This window comes from Caretta caretta, chromosome 11, assembly GCF_965140235.1.
Source record: "Caretta caretta isolate rCarCar2 chromosome 11, rCarCar1.hap1, whole genome shotgun sequence".
Taxonomy (NCBI): Eukaryota; Metazoa; Chordata; order Testudines; family Cheloniidae; genus Caretta; species Caretta caretta.
This window is the reverse complement of record NC_134216.1, coordinates 13,766,654-13,784,144: the sequence shown is the minus strand read 5'-3', so window position 1 is coordinate 13,784,144 and position 17,491 is coordinate 13,766,654. Positions and strand designations below refer to the sequence as shown.

Here is a 17,491-nt window from a genome sequence, read left to right as displayed (position 1 = left end):
GGCAGACATTCTGAGTTCAGACTGTTAGCAGAGAAGAACACACCCTTTGCTCTCTCTCGTGCGCGCGCACGCGCGCTTGCGCATGGAGACTTTACGTTTGTTCTTTCTTGTTTTGGTGCTCTCTTCATTTAAGCACAAGTCATTCAAACTGAGATGACCTGTTTTGCTATCTGTATATGGAAAAAAGTTACACTTGCTGTCACTCAGTTATATTCATTTTATCCACCCTTCCCCTCTCACCACCACCGTTTTCTAACAGACTGAGAAACAAGGCAGCTGGCGCAATGCTGCATTTGCAGACTAAGGGCTCAATCCTGCCAGGTGCTGAACACCTTGTTGAATGGGGCTGGCTGGAAAACAAGAATTACATTTTGTGAAAAATTTCCAGATTTCAAAATTTGTTTTTGCTTTGTGATGCAGAATGAAAACAAGACTTCTGTAAAAAAACGTGAGAGAGAGAAAAGTGCGTGGCACTTTCTACACAGTGCTGAGTACCTCACAGGACCAGCAGCCATCAGACTGACATTTTTCAACTGATTTCTTCCTGTATGACTGTGATCATGTTTAGAAACAAGTATCTTACTCACGGCCAATGGCTTTCAGCTCTGATAAATGCCTCCGCTTGAATGTTTATCTGACCTGGCAACAGTTTACTTCTATGCAATATAATTTAACTACTGCAGTTCACTCAAACCATACATTAACCCCAGTGATGTTTATGTTGAGATCTGCTGTGCTGTCTGGGTTTAAAAGCTCAATGTCAACAGAGCTGATATAAAACCTGTGAAACAAACTGTTCTAAGTCCCAAGTGTCAGAGGGGTAGCCGTGTTAGTCTGTATCCACAAAAACTACGTGGAGTCTGGTGGCACCTTAAAGGATGGGGGGTTTTACCCACGAAAGCTTATGCCCAAATAAATCTGTTAGTCTTTAAGGTGCCACCAGACTCCTCGTTGTTTTTGTTCTAACTCCTTCATTTCACAGAGTATAATATCAATTTCAACACCAGCAAGTCTGTAATATTGGGAGATGGTTTTCTCTAGGGATGATGGGGCGAGGGGGATGGGAGGGGAAACAAACAAGTTTTCAGCTACTTTTGCCCTTGGACATATAAGGCCAGATTCTCATGTGGCACAAAGCTGTTGGAATCTAAGCCCTGGTCTATACTAGGAGTTGAGGTTGAATTTAGCAGCGTTAAATCAATTTAACCCTGCACCGGTCCACATGACGAAGCCCTTTTTTTTGACTTAAAGGGCTCTTAAAATCGATTTCCTTACTACACCCCCGACAAGGGGATTAGTGCTGAAATCAGCCTTGCCAGGTTGAATTTGGGGTACTGTGGACGCAATTAGACGGTACTGGCCTCCGGGAGCTCTCCCAGAGTGCTCCATTGTGACCACTCTGGACAGCACTCTCAACTCAGATGCACTGGCCAGGTAGACAAGAAAAGGCCCGCGAACTTTTGAAATTCAATTTCCTGTTTGGCCAGTGTGGCAAGCTGCAGGTGAGTGCAGAGCTCATCAGCAGAGGTGACCATGCAGAGCTCATCAGCAGAAGTGACCATGATGGAGTCTCAGAATCGCAAAAGAGCTCCAGCATGGACCGAATGGGAGGTATGGGATCTGATCGCTGAATTGGGAGAGGAATCCGTGCGATCAGAACTCCGTTCCAGTTTTCAAAATGCCAAAACATTTGTCAAAATCTCCCAGGGCATGAAGGACAGTGGCCATAACAGGGACCCAAAGCAGTGCCGTGTGAAACTTAAGGAGCTGAGGCAAGCCTACCAGAAAACCAGAGAGGCAAACGACCGCTCCGGGTCAGAGCCCCAAACATGCCGCTTCTATGATGATGCCATTTTAGGGGGTTCAGCCAGCCGTGTTGTTTGACTCCTCCAATGGATATGGAGGCAACATGGAAGCAGGTTTTGGGGACGAGGAAGATGATGATGATGAGGAGGTTGTAGATAGCTCACAGCAAGCAAGCAGAGAAACTGGTTTTCCGGACAGCCAGGAACTGTTTCTCACCCTGGACCTGGAGCCAGTACCCCCGAGCCCACCCAAGACTGCTCCCGGACCTGCCAGGTGGAGAAGGGACCTCTGGTGAGTGTACCTTTTAAAATAGTACACATAGTTTAAAAGAACGCATGTTTAATGATTAATTTGCCCTGGCATTCGCAGCTCTCCTGGATGTACTCCCAAAGCCTTTGCAAAAGGTTTCTGGGGATGGCAGCCTTATTCCGTCCACCATGGTAGGACACTTTACCACTCCAGGCCAGTAGCACGTACTCGGGAATCATTGTAGAACAAAGCATTGCAGTGTATGTTGGCTGGCGTTCAAACAACATCCATTCTTTATCTCTCTGTGTTATCCTCAGGAGAGTGATATCATTCATGGTCACCTGGTTGAAATAGGGTGCTTTTCTTCAGGGGACATTCAGACATCTCTTCCTGCTGGGCTGTTTGCCTGTGGCTGAACAGAAATGTTCCCTGCTGTTAGCCATGGGGAGGAGGGAGGCAAAATGTGACCTTGGAATGAAAGCACATGTGCTATGTATGTAATGTTAACAGCAAGGTTTACCGTGAAAGAGTGTACCCATTGTTCTATAAAATGTGTCTTTTTAAATACCACTGTCCCTTTTTTTTTTCTCCACCAGCTGCATGTGTTTCAAGGATCACAGGATCTTCTCTTTCCCAGAGGCTAGTGAAGATTAGAAGGCGAAAAAAACACACTCGCGATGAAATGTTCTCTGAGCTCATGCTGTGCTCCCACACTGACAGAGCACAGACGAATGCGTGGAGGCAGACAATGTCAGAGTGCAGGAAAGCACAAAATGACCAGGAGGAGAGGTGGCGAGCTGAAGAGAGTAAGTGGTGGGCTGAAGAGAGGGCTGAAGCTGAAAGGTGGAGGCAGCGTGATGAGAGGAGGCAGGATTCAATGCTGAGGCTGCTGGAGGATCAAACTAATATGCTCCAGCATATGGTTGAACTGCAGGAAAGGCAGCTGGAGCACAGACCGCCGCTAGAGCCCGTGTGTAACCAACTGCCCTCCTCCGCAAGTTCCATAGCCTCCTCATCCAGACGCCCAAGAACGCGGTAGGGGGGCCTCCAGCCACCCAGCCACTCCACCCCAGAGGATTGCCAAGCAACAGAAGGCTGGCATTCAAGAAGTTTTAAAGTTTTAAACTTTTAAAGTGCTGTGTGGCCTTGTCCTTCCCTCGTGCACCACCTCTCCTGGGCTACCTTGGCAGTTATCCCCCTATTTGTGTGATGAATTAATAAAGAATGCATGAATGTGAAGCAACAGTGACTTTATTGCCTCTGCAAGTGGTGATCGAAGGGAGGGGAGGAGGGTGGTTAGCTTACAGGGAAGTAGAGTGAACCAAGAGGCGGGGGGTTTCATCAAGGAGAAACAAACAGAACTTTCACACCGTAGCCTGGCCAGTCATGAAAATGGTTTTCAAAGCTTCTCTGATGCGCACCGCGCCCTCCTGTGCTCTTCTAACCACCCTGGTGTCTGGCTGCGCGTAAACAGTGGCCAGGCGATTTGCCTCAACCTCCCACCCCGCCATAAACATCTCCCCATTACTCTCACAGATATTGTGGAGCGCACAGCAAGCAGTAATAACAGTGGGAATATTGGTTTCGCTGAGGTCTAAGCAAATCAGTAAACTGCGCCAGCGCGCTTTTAAACATCCAAATGCACATTCTACCACCATTCTGCACTTGCTCAGCCTGTAGTTGAACAGCTCCTGACTACTGTCCAGGCTGCCTGTGTATAGCTTCATGAGCCATGGCATTAAGGGGCAGGCTGGGTCCCCAAGTATAACTATAGGCATTTCAACATCCTCAACGGTTTTTTTCTGGTCTGGGAATGAAGTCCCTTCCTGCAGCTTTTGAAACAGACCAGAGTTCCTGAAGATGCGAGCATCATGTACCTTTCCCAGCCATCCCACGTTGATGTTGGTGAAACGCTCCTTATGATCCACCGGTGCTTGCAGCACTATTGAAAAGTACCCCTCGCGGTTTATGTACTTGCCAGCTTGGTGCTCCGGTGCTCCGGCCCCACCACAGTTAGGGAATCCCATTGTAGCAAAGCCATCCACTATGACCTGCACATTTCCCAGGGTCACTACCCTTGATACTTGCTATCACTTGCATCACAGCAGCCCCCACAGTAGCTTTGCCCACTCCAAATTGATTCCCGACTGACCAGTAGCTGTCTGGCATTGCAAGCTTCCACAGGGCTATTGCCACTCTCTTCTCAACTGTGAGGGCTGCTCTCATCTTGGTATTCATGTGCTTCAGGGCAGGGGAAAGCAAGTCACAAAGTTCCATGAAAGTGCCCTTACGCGTGCGAAAGTTTCGCAGCCACTGGGAATCGTCCCAGACCTGCAACACTATGCGGTCCCACCAGTCTGTGCTCCTTTCCCAGGCCCAGAATTGGCATTCCATGGCATGAACCTGCCCCATTAGCACCATGATGCCCACATTGCCAGGGCCCGTGCTTTGAGAGAAGTCTGTGTCCATGTCCTCATCACTCTCGTCACCGTGCTGACGTCGCCTACTCCCCCGGTTTTGCTTTGCCAGGTTCTGGTGCTGCATATACTGCTGGATAATGCGCATGGTGTTTAATGTGCTCCTAATTGCCAAATTTCAGAGGAACAGCCGTGTTAGTCTGTATTCGCAAAAAGAAAAGGAGTACTTGTGGCACCTTAGAGACTAACCAATTTATTTGAGCATATTGACCAATTTATTTGAGCATATATATTGACCAATTTATATGCTCAAATAAATTGGTTAGTCTCTAAGGTGCCACAAGTACTCCTTTTCTTTTTGCTAATTGCCAAAGTGATCTGAGCAGGCTCCATGCTTGCCGTGGTATGATGTCTGCACAGAAAAAAGGAGCGGAACGATTGTCTGCCATTGCCCGGATGGAGGGAGGGGTGACTGACGACATGGCTTACAGGGTTGGCTTACAGGGAATTAAAATCAACAAAGGGGGTGGCTTTACATCAAGGAGAAACAAAAATAACTGTCACACAGAATGGCCCCCTCAAGGATTGAACTCAAAACCCTGGGTTTAGCAGGCCAATGCTCAACCAACTGAGCTACCCCTCCCTCTGGTATTTCAGGCAGGACTGAATCTCTGTTAAAGTTTTCAAGGTGCCCCTGACAGATCTCACCAAAACAATTGTCAGCCGTTATTCCACGGAGGGGGGATCAAATGAATACAAAACAAATCTGGTCTATTTCTTGTTTTGATCCACTCCATCTATCTTTTACATCTTTGGCTGGCAGCAGACGGTGCAGTAGGACTGCAAGCCATCCACATCTCCTGCCTGCTCACCAGAAGATGGTGCAATAGGACTGCCGGCAGGACAAAAGAGAATGACCTGGTTGAGTCACTCCTATTTCAGTCCCTGTGCCCATATCTGCCCAGGTGCTCCTGACCGGCCTTACCGAGGCGGCCAGGAGCACCTCAGACATAATGACGATGGTTTTCAGGCCTATTGCACCATGTGCTGCCACAAGGCAATGGGTTGCTGCTGCTGTTTAGCAATGCAGTATCGCATCTGCCAGCACCCAGGAGACATACGGTGACAGTGAGCTGAGCTGGCTCCATGCTTGCCATGGTATGGCGTCTGCACAGGTAACTCAGGAAAAAAGGCGTGAAACGATTGTCTGCCATTGCTTTCATGGAGGGAGGGAGGGCCTGACGACATGTACCCAGAACCACCTGCAACAATGTTTTTTGCCCCAACAGACATTGGGACCTCAACCCAGAATTCCAATGGGCGGCGGAGACTGTGGGAACTGTGGGATAGCCAGCTACAATGCAACACTCTGGAAGTCAACACTAGCATCGGTACTGTGGAAGCCCTCCGCCGAGTTAATGCACTTAATGCACTTAGAGCATTTTGTGTGGGGACACACACAATCGACTATATAAGAATGATTTCTAAAAAACCGACTTCTATAAATTCGACCTAATTTCGTAGTGTAGACATACCCTAGATGTAGCTGGCCAGCTGAGAAGTGCCTCTGAAAGACAGTATCTCTCAGCTGCAGTAAAGCTGGCATACAGGCTCCTGTGGCAACTACCATCCCGACCCCAGCATAGGAGGCATGTCAGAGTGAGGGCAGAGCACAGCTGCATTCTGCTGATTCTCAGCTGGTGTATGCTCTTTGGGACAATAGCCAACTAACAAAAATTAGAGCAGCCCCTAAACTGCTCTGAATTATGCCAGAGGGAATAAAGATCCCAGTTCCCTAATAATCTCCCTCCCCAGTCACTCTCCTGCACCAAGCACATTCCAGGCAAGAAAGAATCTCTCCCCCCACCCATAAACTGGAGTGTAAAAAAGAGTATTATGGTAATTAAGGGTACGCCTACACTGGAGATGTAATTTCTAGCTTGGGTACGTACAGGTGCTAGCTTTGACCTAACTAGCATGCTCAAAATAAAAATGTAGCTGTGGTGATGTGGGCAATGGGCTGGGTTCGCCATCCCGAGTACAGCCCCACCTTGGAACACAGGTACTTACTCGGGCAGCTAGCCCCTCACCGCCGGCGCCACTCTGGCTGCACTTCTATTTTTAGGGTGCTAGTTCCATCAAAGTTAGCACTTGTATGTCCACCTGAGCTGGAAGTTGCGCCCCAGCTCCAGTGTAGACGCACCCCACTGGTATTTGAGTGTAACACTCCTCCCTTAAACCATGGTGGGAAAATCCAAAGGGCTCCTTTTATTCACATAGTAATCTACAGAGCACGGCCTTTTGCTTAGATGTTTTGTGCCTGATTCTGGCACAGCCCTAACATCACAGAAATCAGCAATGTGCAGAGCACCGTTAACTAATCCTGTTTGTTTGGGCTTTTTTAATGGATGTTAGTCATCAGAAGGCATGCATGTCCCCTACGGAAACTCTTTCTGTCCCCCGTCCCAATTCCACGCCCAGCTGCTCCCTCATTCGCCAGGTAGAGCTTTTGCAGAGGGGTCCAGGCTAGGTATACAAGAGCAGGGGAAAGAGATGGGGGAGCCACACTCTGCCTAGCTGTCTTCGTCTTTCCTGCATGCTTACTCCTATTATGTCTACCACAGGTTGTCCAGGGGTTGGTTCCTCGCTGCACCAACCTGAGGATCACTGCACGTGTATTTCTCCATACAAGTGTCAAGCATAAAAGCATGCAGATAACAAAAGCAAGAAGCCATTAGTGCTGGCAGGTTCCCACAACTTCAGCCTTTGCTGGATGTAATTTAAATTAACCTCACTGATATTAGAAGCAAAAGGCCGCAGCTCTATTTACATAAGACACCAAAGTAATAACAAACCATCATTAAAACACGAACAGAAGGCAGAAAATACTGCTCTGTAGTTCAACCACTGTTCTGAAGTCATTACCCAGGAAAACACACTCACTTGCCTGGGTTTTCTCTCCCACTCTAACGGGTGACTGATCATTCCTATCAGAGAGTCTATTGACTTATGGGAATTGCTTTATTCTGACTCCCATTTACAAAGTTACACCAAGGGTTGAATGTGGCCCTTTGTTTTTAACTGGTTTCTTCACAGTTGTTTTTCCAGTAGCAAATCCCATGTGATGATTTCCAGCAACAACTAGAGATGGGCCAAGGAGGCAGTTTTCAGCTCTGGATCCAGGGTAGGTTTAGACTAGATTTTGGGATTCAATTTGGAGACTAAATCGATATTAGGTTCTGGATTTAATGGAACCGAAATCTTTCAAAGTATCCTCATAGGCTTTGGTCCCCAAATGCAAGACTTCCACCCTCTTGGGCCAGATGAGAGGCAGGTTCTCAACTCCTCTAGAAATCAGGCCCTGAGCATCTTACTCACTGGGACAACAAAAATGGAGGCACTCCAGATTAGCGGTGCTTCTGAACATTTAGGTGTGTAAACGTCTTTGGGGCTCTGTTTCCTTACCAGCAAAATGATAATAAGAGCACTTACTTATATGGCAGGGGGTTGTGAGACTTAACTCATGAATGTGTGTGCATGGTGCTTTGAGATCCTCTGATGGATCAAAGGCAATGAGAGGATGGAGTGTGAAAATGCAATCCCTGCTCCTAACCACTGTCCTCTTCAATCGCTGGCAAATATAACCAACCAAATATGAAACAAGTGACCTAATATTCAACTATAGGGAATGTCTTAGGGGAAAGGAAACCTATTGTGCTTCCATGAGACACAGCATGAGGACTCTGAAAAATTAGATTGTGCCATAGAGTAAGTCCTCCGGGAAGCATAGAGATGCCACACTTCTTGTACACCCTTTATGCATCCATTTACTTTGCCTGTGAGGCACTGCACGCTGTGTAATAAAAGCAACAAAGTAGCCGAGGGCAGACTTGGTCGCAGGCTGGGGCTGGAGAGTGGTAGGGGGTTTGTTACCCTACTTCTGTACACAGTTTCCTTCCTAACGAAGGGTTTCTCTTAAGACCTGTCTGCTTGTTAGTAAGATACCACTTGGACAAACCACAGTGAGGTCCTGGGGAGCAGGGCTGGGGCTATGATCAGATGTGTTGTAGGCAGCTGTTCATAACTACCAAGCAGGTCTCTGCAGCACTGTACTTCATCCTTGGGCTTCCCTGAGTTTTCGCTCATCCTAACCAGCTGAAAGTTCAAGCTGCCTTCCCTCGACCAAGGGACATAATCATAAAATGAGGGTAGGGGAACTAAACACCCAACAAAGTGGGGCAAGGAAACTGCTTTGGACTTAACTATCTTGAGTAGCTTTGTATCATCTGCAAATTTTGCCACCTCACTGCTTGTACTCACGCTAAGGGCAAAAATCTGCTCTGAGAGCCACACGACAGATCTTGACTAATATTCTGTTCTCCCTATGGGTCAGCACTCCCATATATTTTCTATGAGAGTTTAAGCCTATAGAGAGGAACAGTGTTAGAGCTCATATCCACGGTGATAATCTGAGGTTAGAATTTTCCCCATAGATCCACCATTTACCTGAATTCATGAACTGGTCATTTTCAGATGTTCTGTTCTGTTCTTCCTGGGACAGCATCTCAGCACAGAGTTCTTCTTCCTTCCTCAGGACAATCAGCAAGTCACATACTGGTGGGGTAGCCTTGATCTGCAAATTTTGAAAAGAAGTTGAGCTGTTTGACTTTTTCTCTTGAAACATTTGCCACCCACAAAACTCTCCTTACACTAACGCTGTCTACGCAGCCTCATCATCTGATTCTGCATGACATTTCTTTAAAACAGAGCATATAAAAATAAACTTTTTATTTAATAGTATACAACCACTTTATGATTTACAGTGGGCCTGCTCCCCCGTATTGACATCAATGCATTCAAGTTTTGGCCTATTATTACTCTAAATACTGTATGAGGAGCCCAGTTGTGTTCTGTTACACTGCAAAAACATCAGTGGGGTCTTGGATTATACTGGTGTAACTGAGTGCTGAGTTTGGCCCTACAGAATACTAGACCACAGAATTGTTGGGCATTCCCTAGGCCAGCCTTTCACTGGCAAAACTAGGCCAAATTCTATTGGTTGTACAAATACAATCCCATGAAAGTCAACACTGCTCATTCATTCAGAAATCTTGCTGCAAATCAGTGAGGCTGCAGGTAGTGACGTGAGCACATAAGTGCCACTGAGAGTTTTATGTAAAATTCATGGTAGTTTCTCTTTACTAATCCTGTAAATTGACTGAAATGTCAGTCAGCATTGAGAACCTTGAAGGAGAGGATAAGTACCTTGTGCAATAGGATCCATAATAATTTCTAGTGCTGAGTCTGTTCCAAAGAACGGGAGTGAAATCCTGGCCCCCAAGTCTGTTCAAGTCAACAGTTAAACTCCCATTGACTTCAATGGAACCAAGATTTCACCCAAGAATATTTCCTTGATATTTTCTTCCTGAACAGAGTTTGTTCTTTTTAAAAGTGGATCATCTCTCATCCAATTGGTCTATTCTATTCAGTATTTCCTTCTTTTCCCCTACCCATTGTGCATCATAATACAGATTGAACCTCTCTAGTCCGGCACCTTTGCGGCATCTGGAAGCCCTGGGAGGGAGGAGGAGGAGTTGGTAAGGACGGGGCTGCTGGCACATGAGAGGCGCGGGGGGAGGAGGGCAAAGGGGGGAGTTTGGTGCCAGTGGATGCTCCACACCCACTAATTTTTCCCCTTGGGTGCTCCAGGCCTGGAGCACCCACAGAGTCGGCGCCTATGCCGGACCACAGATGTTGCCGGACCAGAGAGTGCTGGATTAGAGAGGTTCAGCCTGCACAATGAAAGGTCACTCATTCATGTATGAGAAAAAGAACTTTTTGGAATCACACAAGCAGAGAATAGTCACATAAGAGAAAAATAACTATTCATGAAATCGGGGTTTATAAATCATTAGATCTATAACAAAAGCCTTCCAAAAAGAGGAATGCCTTGTTGGATTTAAACGTGTAAAGAAATCAAATTATAGTAACTATTTTCTGTTGTTAATTATAGATTGCATTCAATCATTTCTGAATTTTGTTAGGTGGCTTTTTTAATAAATGTATTTTTTATGGAAATCAATTACGTTATTAAAGAAGTTTAGTACATTTTCAGGACTTAGCAATACAACCCCAGCAGTCCTGATTAAGATATATTTGTGCAATAGTGTTTCAATTCAATGCAAAACATTAATTAAAAATAGGAAAATCACTAACAAAAACTGTTAAAGCAAGTGGTGAAAATGGCCTAGAATCCTCTAGAGTTGATATTAACTATTCTAGGAACGGGTCAGCAGATACAAAAAATAAATATTAATGACTAGGTTAATGATATTTTCAGAAACAGCATCATTTTTTTTCTTAAAACACCATACATCATCTCTGGGTATCATTTCCTTTAGGTCCCCAAAAAGTTATTTTAGAAATTTTAAAAAATATATATCTTTCTCTGAATTTATATTACACATTATTTTTCTATCCCTAGAATGTTTTTGTCTGCTTTTAACATATGTGTCAGTTTGGCAACTTATTAGGTATCTGGTTTGCCAGAGTAAGTATTCCCCAAACAGCATATGTTGTACATATACAATTTAATTTCTTAAAATGACTGGTTTTGGGGACCAAATCATGCTCATCTTACTCCCATGAGTTGTGTCATTGGCTTCAGTATCGGTAGCTGGATTTCACGTTCAACAGATAGTTAATGAAGAATTCAATTTCTGAGTTACAAACTTTGTTTCCAACTAAGAAGAGGTTCTATTGGGTCTGATCCTTCATTCTTTGATGTCAGTGGAACCGGGAGTATGCAAGGAACGAAGGATCTGGGCACATAGTGGGTCCAGTTCTTCAATGTGCTGAAAACCTCCTGCAATGTCCTGAGCACCCATTAATGCCGTGACCAGAGAACCATACAGTTATGGTTTCTAGTGTCTACAGTACACAGGTTCAAAGGAAACAGCCTGATGCTGCATTCCTTATACCCCATTGACTTTGAGCCCATCCAGTTTTCATTTCCTTGTACATTGCCTCTTTTCATGTTAGTGCAGCATGCAGCACACAAGCTTGTGTTTACTGAGGAAAATCAACATTTAATTCCAGAGTTTCTCAGTTGCTTTCCTATCTGCCTTGACTCAAATAACTCCTCCCTCCCTGAGCCTATGTTGTCCCTGTTTGAGGGTGGGGGCTGGGGTCCCAACATTTTCTAAAGGTTCTAAGTTTTAATTTACAAAAAAAAATTTTTTAGTTCTAGTTACGTAGAAAATGTTCCAAATATAAACAGCTCTAACAATTGGGTGTCCTGAATTTACAGAAATCTGCAATTCATGACATTTTCAATAACAATCAAGAATCCTTTTTCAGACATTTTTAAACTTGTGAAACTATCAGATCTATACATATTGAATGTAAATAGCAGCCATGGCCATATATAGCACATTGAATGTAAAACAAATCAGTATATTGTTATGTTGTATGATAGTTGGGGGGTTTGGTTTCTGGGTTTGAGCGGGACTGAAAGAGAACAAAGGATTCTTGGACATGAGGCACAAAAGATATAGGGAGATAGATGTGGGTGGTTGAAATCACAGAAGAAAGTGGGTGCTTTTGGAGTCCTCAGTAAAACAAAAATCTCGAGTACCCTTGGGCTAGAGCCTAAGAACCTGAAAACAAAAAGAAGAAGAAACTGGCACTACATGAAAAGGATGTTCCCTATTTTTATTGTGGAAGCTGATCGAAAAGCAAAAAAGTCAGCAACCTGTATTCATCATGGAAACAGAATGCCTAGATCCAGCTTAATACAGTGGCTCTCCACTTTTCCAGACAACTGTACCCCTTTCAAGAGTCTGATCTGTCTTGCATACCCCAAGTTGCATCTCACTTAAAATCTACTTGCTTACAAAATCAGACATAAAAATACAAAAGTTTCACAGCACACTATTGCTGAAAAACTGCTTACTTTCTCGTTTTTACCATATAATTATAAAATAAATCAATTGGAATATATTGCACTTACATTTCAGTGGATAGTATATAGAGCAGTATAAACAAGTCATTATCTGTATGAAATTTTAGTTTGTACTGACTTCACTAGTGCTTTTCCTGTAGCGTGTTGTAAAACTAGACACATATCTAAATAAGTTGATGTATCCCCTGGAAGACTTCTGCGTACCCCTGGTTGAGAACCACTGGCTTAATCCATTCTCCAGCAACCATGGGCCAAATTCCTGGCTGGTGTAAATAATCTGTTGCATTGACTCCAATAAAATTGTGCTCAGCTCATCTTCACTAGATGGAATAAAATTGTACTCATCTGCACCAGCTCATCTTCACTTACCCTGGGTGTATTCAAGTATTGATTTTATACTCGTTACAAAAAACTGGTGTAAGGTGACCAGTTTGCCATGATTTTGCCCCAGGTTCAGCTATCCTTTGTAATTAGTTGATGGTGAGACACAGGGGTACTGGAGGATGAATAACGGGTAAAAACCCAATAACTTTAGGAATCTTATGCTAGGAAACCAAAATATATGTTGTTAAACATGTCAGGATATTACATTCTTTCAGTCTGAAACAAGTGAGAGGTTAGTAATGCCGAACACATTTTTTTAAATGTACGTTTTAACCAGTTTCCCTTTAACCTTATGGTCCTGGTTCTCAGCTGATGCAGATCAGTATAGCTCCAGTGAAGTTCCTTGGCACTTTATAAACAGTTGCCTTGTAGATAATCACTTTTTCACCCACAGATCTTCAGGTTCTTTACAAAAGTGGGTAAGCATTATACTCCCCATTGAAAAATGGGGAAACTGAGGCACAGAACATCACCATGTCTTTCCAGGGTCACACAGTGAGTCAAGCAGTGGAGCCAGGAATAGAACCAGAACTCCTGTCACCCAGTCTGGTGTTCTCTCCATTAGACTATGCTGCCCCATGGAATGTGTGTATTTATGTCACGTGTGATTCCAGGAACTATAAAATAAGCAGCGGCAAATACTTACAATTAGAGTTGAAAACCAGAAAAGAATCACCAGGATGTGCCACATGGTCAGTTGCTGTCTGTTTCCTTCATCCCTATGCACGGGAGATCATCAGGCTATCGTGCGCTCTCCACTGTAGCTTTCTCGGTCCCTTCAGTTTCTTTCACATAGTTCATTTTCTTTCTGGTCTCCTGGCTGGAATTAACTTTTATCATCCTGAGCCAATGCTCCTCTCCTGCTGCTGAACCCTAGACAGAATCAGCAATGACAGCAGCTCCCCCAAACTCTCCTCCTGCTTTGCAGCAGGATCCTGTCCCAAGAATAACAAGCACCTCCGTTGAGCATGTTCCTAATACTGTCCTCTTCCCCTCTGTGCTATTATTCACTGTTATCGCTGCATGTCGGCGAGGAATGATCATTCCTCATGTTCCAATTGATAAGGGAACAAGCAGGGCTCCTGTGTGAGATGCAAGTTTCACAATGGCAGAGCTAATCTGTAAAGGGGAAATAGTAATTACCATAGGGCTTGGAGATGCACACAGCCCAGGAATAAGTGCCCTGCTGGGAAACAGGGCTGGCAGAATGTGATTCAGGCTGCCTGAGCCTTCTCCGCTGGGAACATGTGTTTCCAGAGAGCATGCAGATGGGACAAGTGCAAGGAGAAATCAGTAGAGTGAAAGAGTTTCTATAGAGGGACTGTCACTTACCAAGCAGGTGGGGCTGCAGGCAGCAAAGCACATTAAAGGAGATCTAAAGGCAGGGGCAAGCTTCAGGGGTGAGAGTGGAATATGATCTGCTATTCACACCCCCTAAGGGAAGGAATCTAAATATTCCCCAGACTCCACCCTCAGCCACTGGAGCTCATAAAACCTCCAAGGGAACAGTTGTTCTTTTTTTTTTTTTTTTTTACTGCACTACAGATTTCAGGTCGCCATCACTTTCACCCACCTGCTGTACCTCTTGGTGAAATGTAGGTTTGTCCACCCCCTCGTGCTCCTTGTAGCGATTCCAGTGCTCCCAGCATCCTGTTCACTGGCAGCCGAGCACTTTTCATTTTAATGGGGATGGCTGCCAAAGTCAACCATTTCAAGGGGACAAGCTCTTACATGGGTTGTGGGCTACAGGCCCAGGATTGCCAAACCCACATGCTCAGAAATCTCCAGCTGCCGAGTTTATTCGAAGTTGTGAGTAAATTCAATCGAGCAATGACACATCCAACAAACCACACACGTGCAAACACTAATGGCAGCCTCAAATAAAGCAGAAATCTGTCAGTGCAATGAAACACCAGGATGCCCAGTTGTGGCAAGAACTGTCTTGAAGCACTCTGCCCAATCCACCCTTTCCCGTGGCACCAGGGCCCCCAGCTATATTGAAAAGAAAGGGCCATATGGGACTGAGCAGTCAAATAGGCCAGATCCAGATCAATATAGGAGCTGAGAATATGGCCCATTATTAGTGTATTCCATGAAATAAAAAGCTGCATTCGTTTCTATCTGTGATGCTCCAGATATAGTATGGTGTTAAATGAACTTTGCATTATGGCTCTATAAGCAAACTAAACAAAGTGCACACTTTGAACTGTATTACTCAGATTTTTAGACTCTTTACACATCAAGCTCCAACTAACTTCAATTATAAGTGCTTGCTAATAACACCTTTCAGTTTTTCCAATACTTCTGTTAAAATTTCTCTGGTTCGCCTCCTTCCCATGATTTGTAATCCTCATCAGATTTAAATCCTGGATTAATTTGCCTCCATTATGATTTGACACCCATGCAATACATCTTTTTAACTTGATGTTTGGAATATGGATTTCAAGAATCACAGGTTGGAGTCACTAATATAAACCTTGATCTGTCAAACCCTTACTTATAATACCACTGAAGTCTGTGTGGTTGGTTACATGGTGAAAGGGTCTGTAGACTCAGGCCAATAGTTTGTGTAAAGTGATCAGATACTAGAGTGATGCACACAGCATAAATACCTCCATAGATAGTTTTACACTCAATTTTTAAGTGGACTTTTTTGTTTTAATCCATTAGGACTTTCTTTAACTTGGCCCTGTCAGTAAATTTCATCATTCTGGTTGTTGATCCTCTCATTCAGCCTAATTTATTCACTGAGTGTCATCCTCCCCAGAATAATTTACACAGCACTTTTCCAAATGCACATTTAGTTCAGATCCAGGGTTCTTGTACAGATAGAGAGGGAGATGCAGATGGAACCTGGTTATGGTTTGAACCCCAAGGTACATCTACACTCCAATAAAAGACCTGCAGCATAGCCTCGGGTCAGCTGACTCAGATTCATGGGGCTTGGGCTGTAGGGCTATAAAATTGCAGTGTAGATATTTGGGCTTGGCCTGAAGCCTGGGGTCTGAGATCCTCCCACTTTGTGCGGTCTCGGAGCCCAGGCTCCACCCCGAGCCTGAATGTCTACATTGCAATTTTATAGCCTTGCAGCCTGAGGCCTGCAAGCCCGAGTCAGCTGACCCAGGCCAGTCGCTGGTCTTTCACTGCAGTGTAGACAAACCCAAATATGACTTTGCAGATAGATAGATCAATAGATAGATAGAGTTATAGATGCATGATGTCTTTGAGAGAGAGCATGGGACTAAACCATTATAATACTCTATTTGCTATGATGTGTTCTCCTTTCCTAATCTGCTTCTAAAAATTTCCTGAAGTGTTTTTCCCAGGTAAATGAAGACAGCACTGTACATAAGAACGGCCATACTGGGTCAGACCAAAGGTCCATCCAGCACAGTATCCTGTCTTCTGACAGTGGCCAATGCCAGGTGCCCCAGAGGGAATTAACAGAACAGGTAATCATCAAGTGATCCATCCCGTCGCCTATTCCCAGCTTCTGGCAAACAGAGGCTAGTGACACCATCCCTGCCTGTCCTGGCTAATAGCCTCTGATGGACCTATCCTCCATGAATTTATCTAGTTCTTTTTTTTTGAACTGTACAAATCTCCTGTGTGCCTAAACAAATTCAGTTTGAGGCCTTTGGGATTAAACGCTGGAACTGAGGATGGTATTTTCAAGCCAAAAATAGTGCCACAGAGAGTAAAGATTTCTGAAGGCCACACCTCTTCTCCTTCTTGTAGTTCCATCTCTCTCTCCAACAATCATTCTGCAAGATCAAAGAACTTCAACCAGCACTGCAGTGAGGGTAAGATGGACAGAAGTCCATCCTCTCTGTTTGAAAGGCTGTGTATCTGGGGAATGTGAGTGGGGAATCTGGAAAAGCAGCAGGCAACAACTCTACCCTGTACTGCCCTGATATTTGATGTGATCAAATATCTGCTAAAGTCAGATGATTCTGTGTCTAGACCCGAGACAAAGTCATTGGTATCTGGGAGAGGAAACTTTGCTATTGAATAAAGTCTAAAAATTGAAGTTTGGAAGAAATTTTGGCTGTCTTAGGTGCTTATATGGGCCCCTTTAATGTAATATCTGAACACCTTACAATCTTTCCCCGGGAGGTAAGGAAGTGCTATTGTCCCTATTTTGCAGATAAGGAACAGAGACACAGGGAGACTAAGTGGCTTGCCCAAGGTCACACAGGAAGGTTGCGGTAGAGCAGGTATTTGAACCCAGGTGATCCAAGTCCTAGGATAGTGCCCTAGACCCTACTTAGACCATCCTTTCTCTTCCACATAGTCTTCTAACCAAAAGAGGAATGTCACCTATACTAATTACAGCGGTTTGATTGCCTCTCCTGACGATCATGTAATATCAATTTATGACAGATCTTCAACCAGAAGAGCTCCCAAACTCACACAGTTTTCTTCTACCAATAGTATGCTGCTTCAAATTGATCTGTTTATTAAAAATCAATATCTATGTTTCTGTGAGCTTTAGAAAAAGAACTGTATCACTGTCTGTACAGCTGTTACCTGTACGAGTGTGCCCATGCATTTCAATCATAAAAATCTCTTCAGAGAAAAACATCTTGGGCAAAGTTTTAAACTAATTGTTATCAATGTTTTTTTTTTTTTTCTGTTTCATGCAGAACAATGTAATGTGCTGATTAGTACA

At 44.4% G+C, this 17,491-nt stretch overlaps 1 protein-coding gene across 1 annotated transcript in view; it reads right to left on the bottom strand.

Moving 5' to 3' along the window:
• SCTR (secretin receptor) overlaps positions 1–13,875 on the bottom strand; it is a 31,119-nt gene extending 17,244 nt beyond the window's left edge. The window contains exons 1-2 of the mRNA XM_048869133.2: positions 13,466–13,875; positions 8,979–9,105 (exon numbers count right to left, since the gene is read on the bottom strand). Coding sequence (XP_048725090.1) covers positions 8,979–9,105; positions 13,466–13,510 — 172 coding nt within the window. The 5' untranslated portion in view covers positions 13,511–13,875. The remainder of the gene's footprint in view (positions 1–8,978; positions 9,106–13,465) is intronic.
• Positions 13,876–17,491: the final 3,616 nt, after the last annotated feature.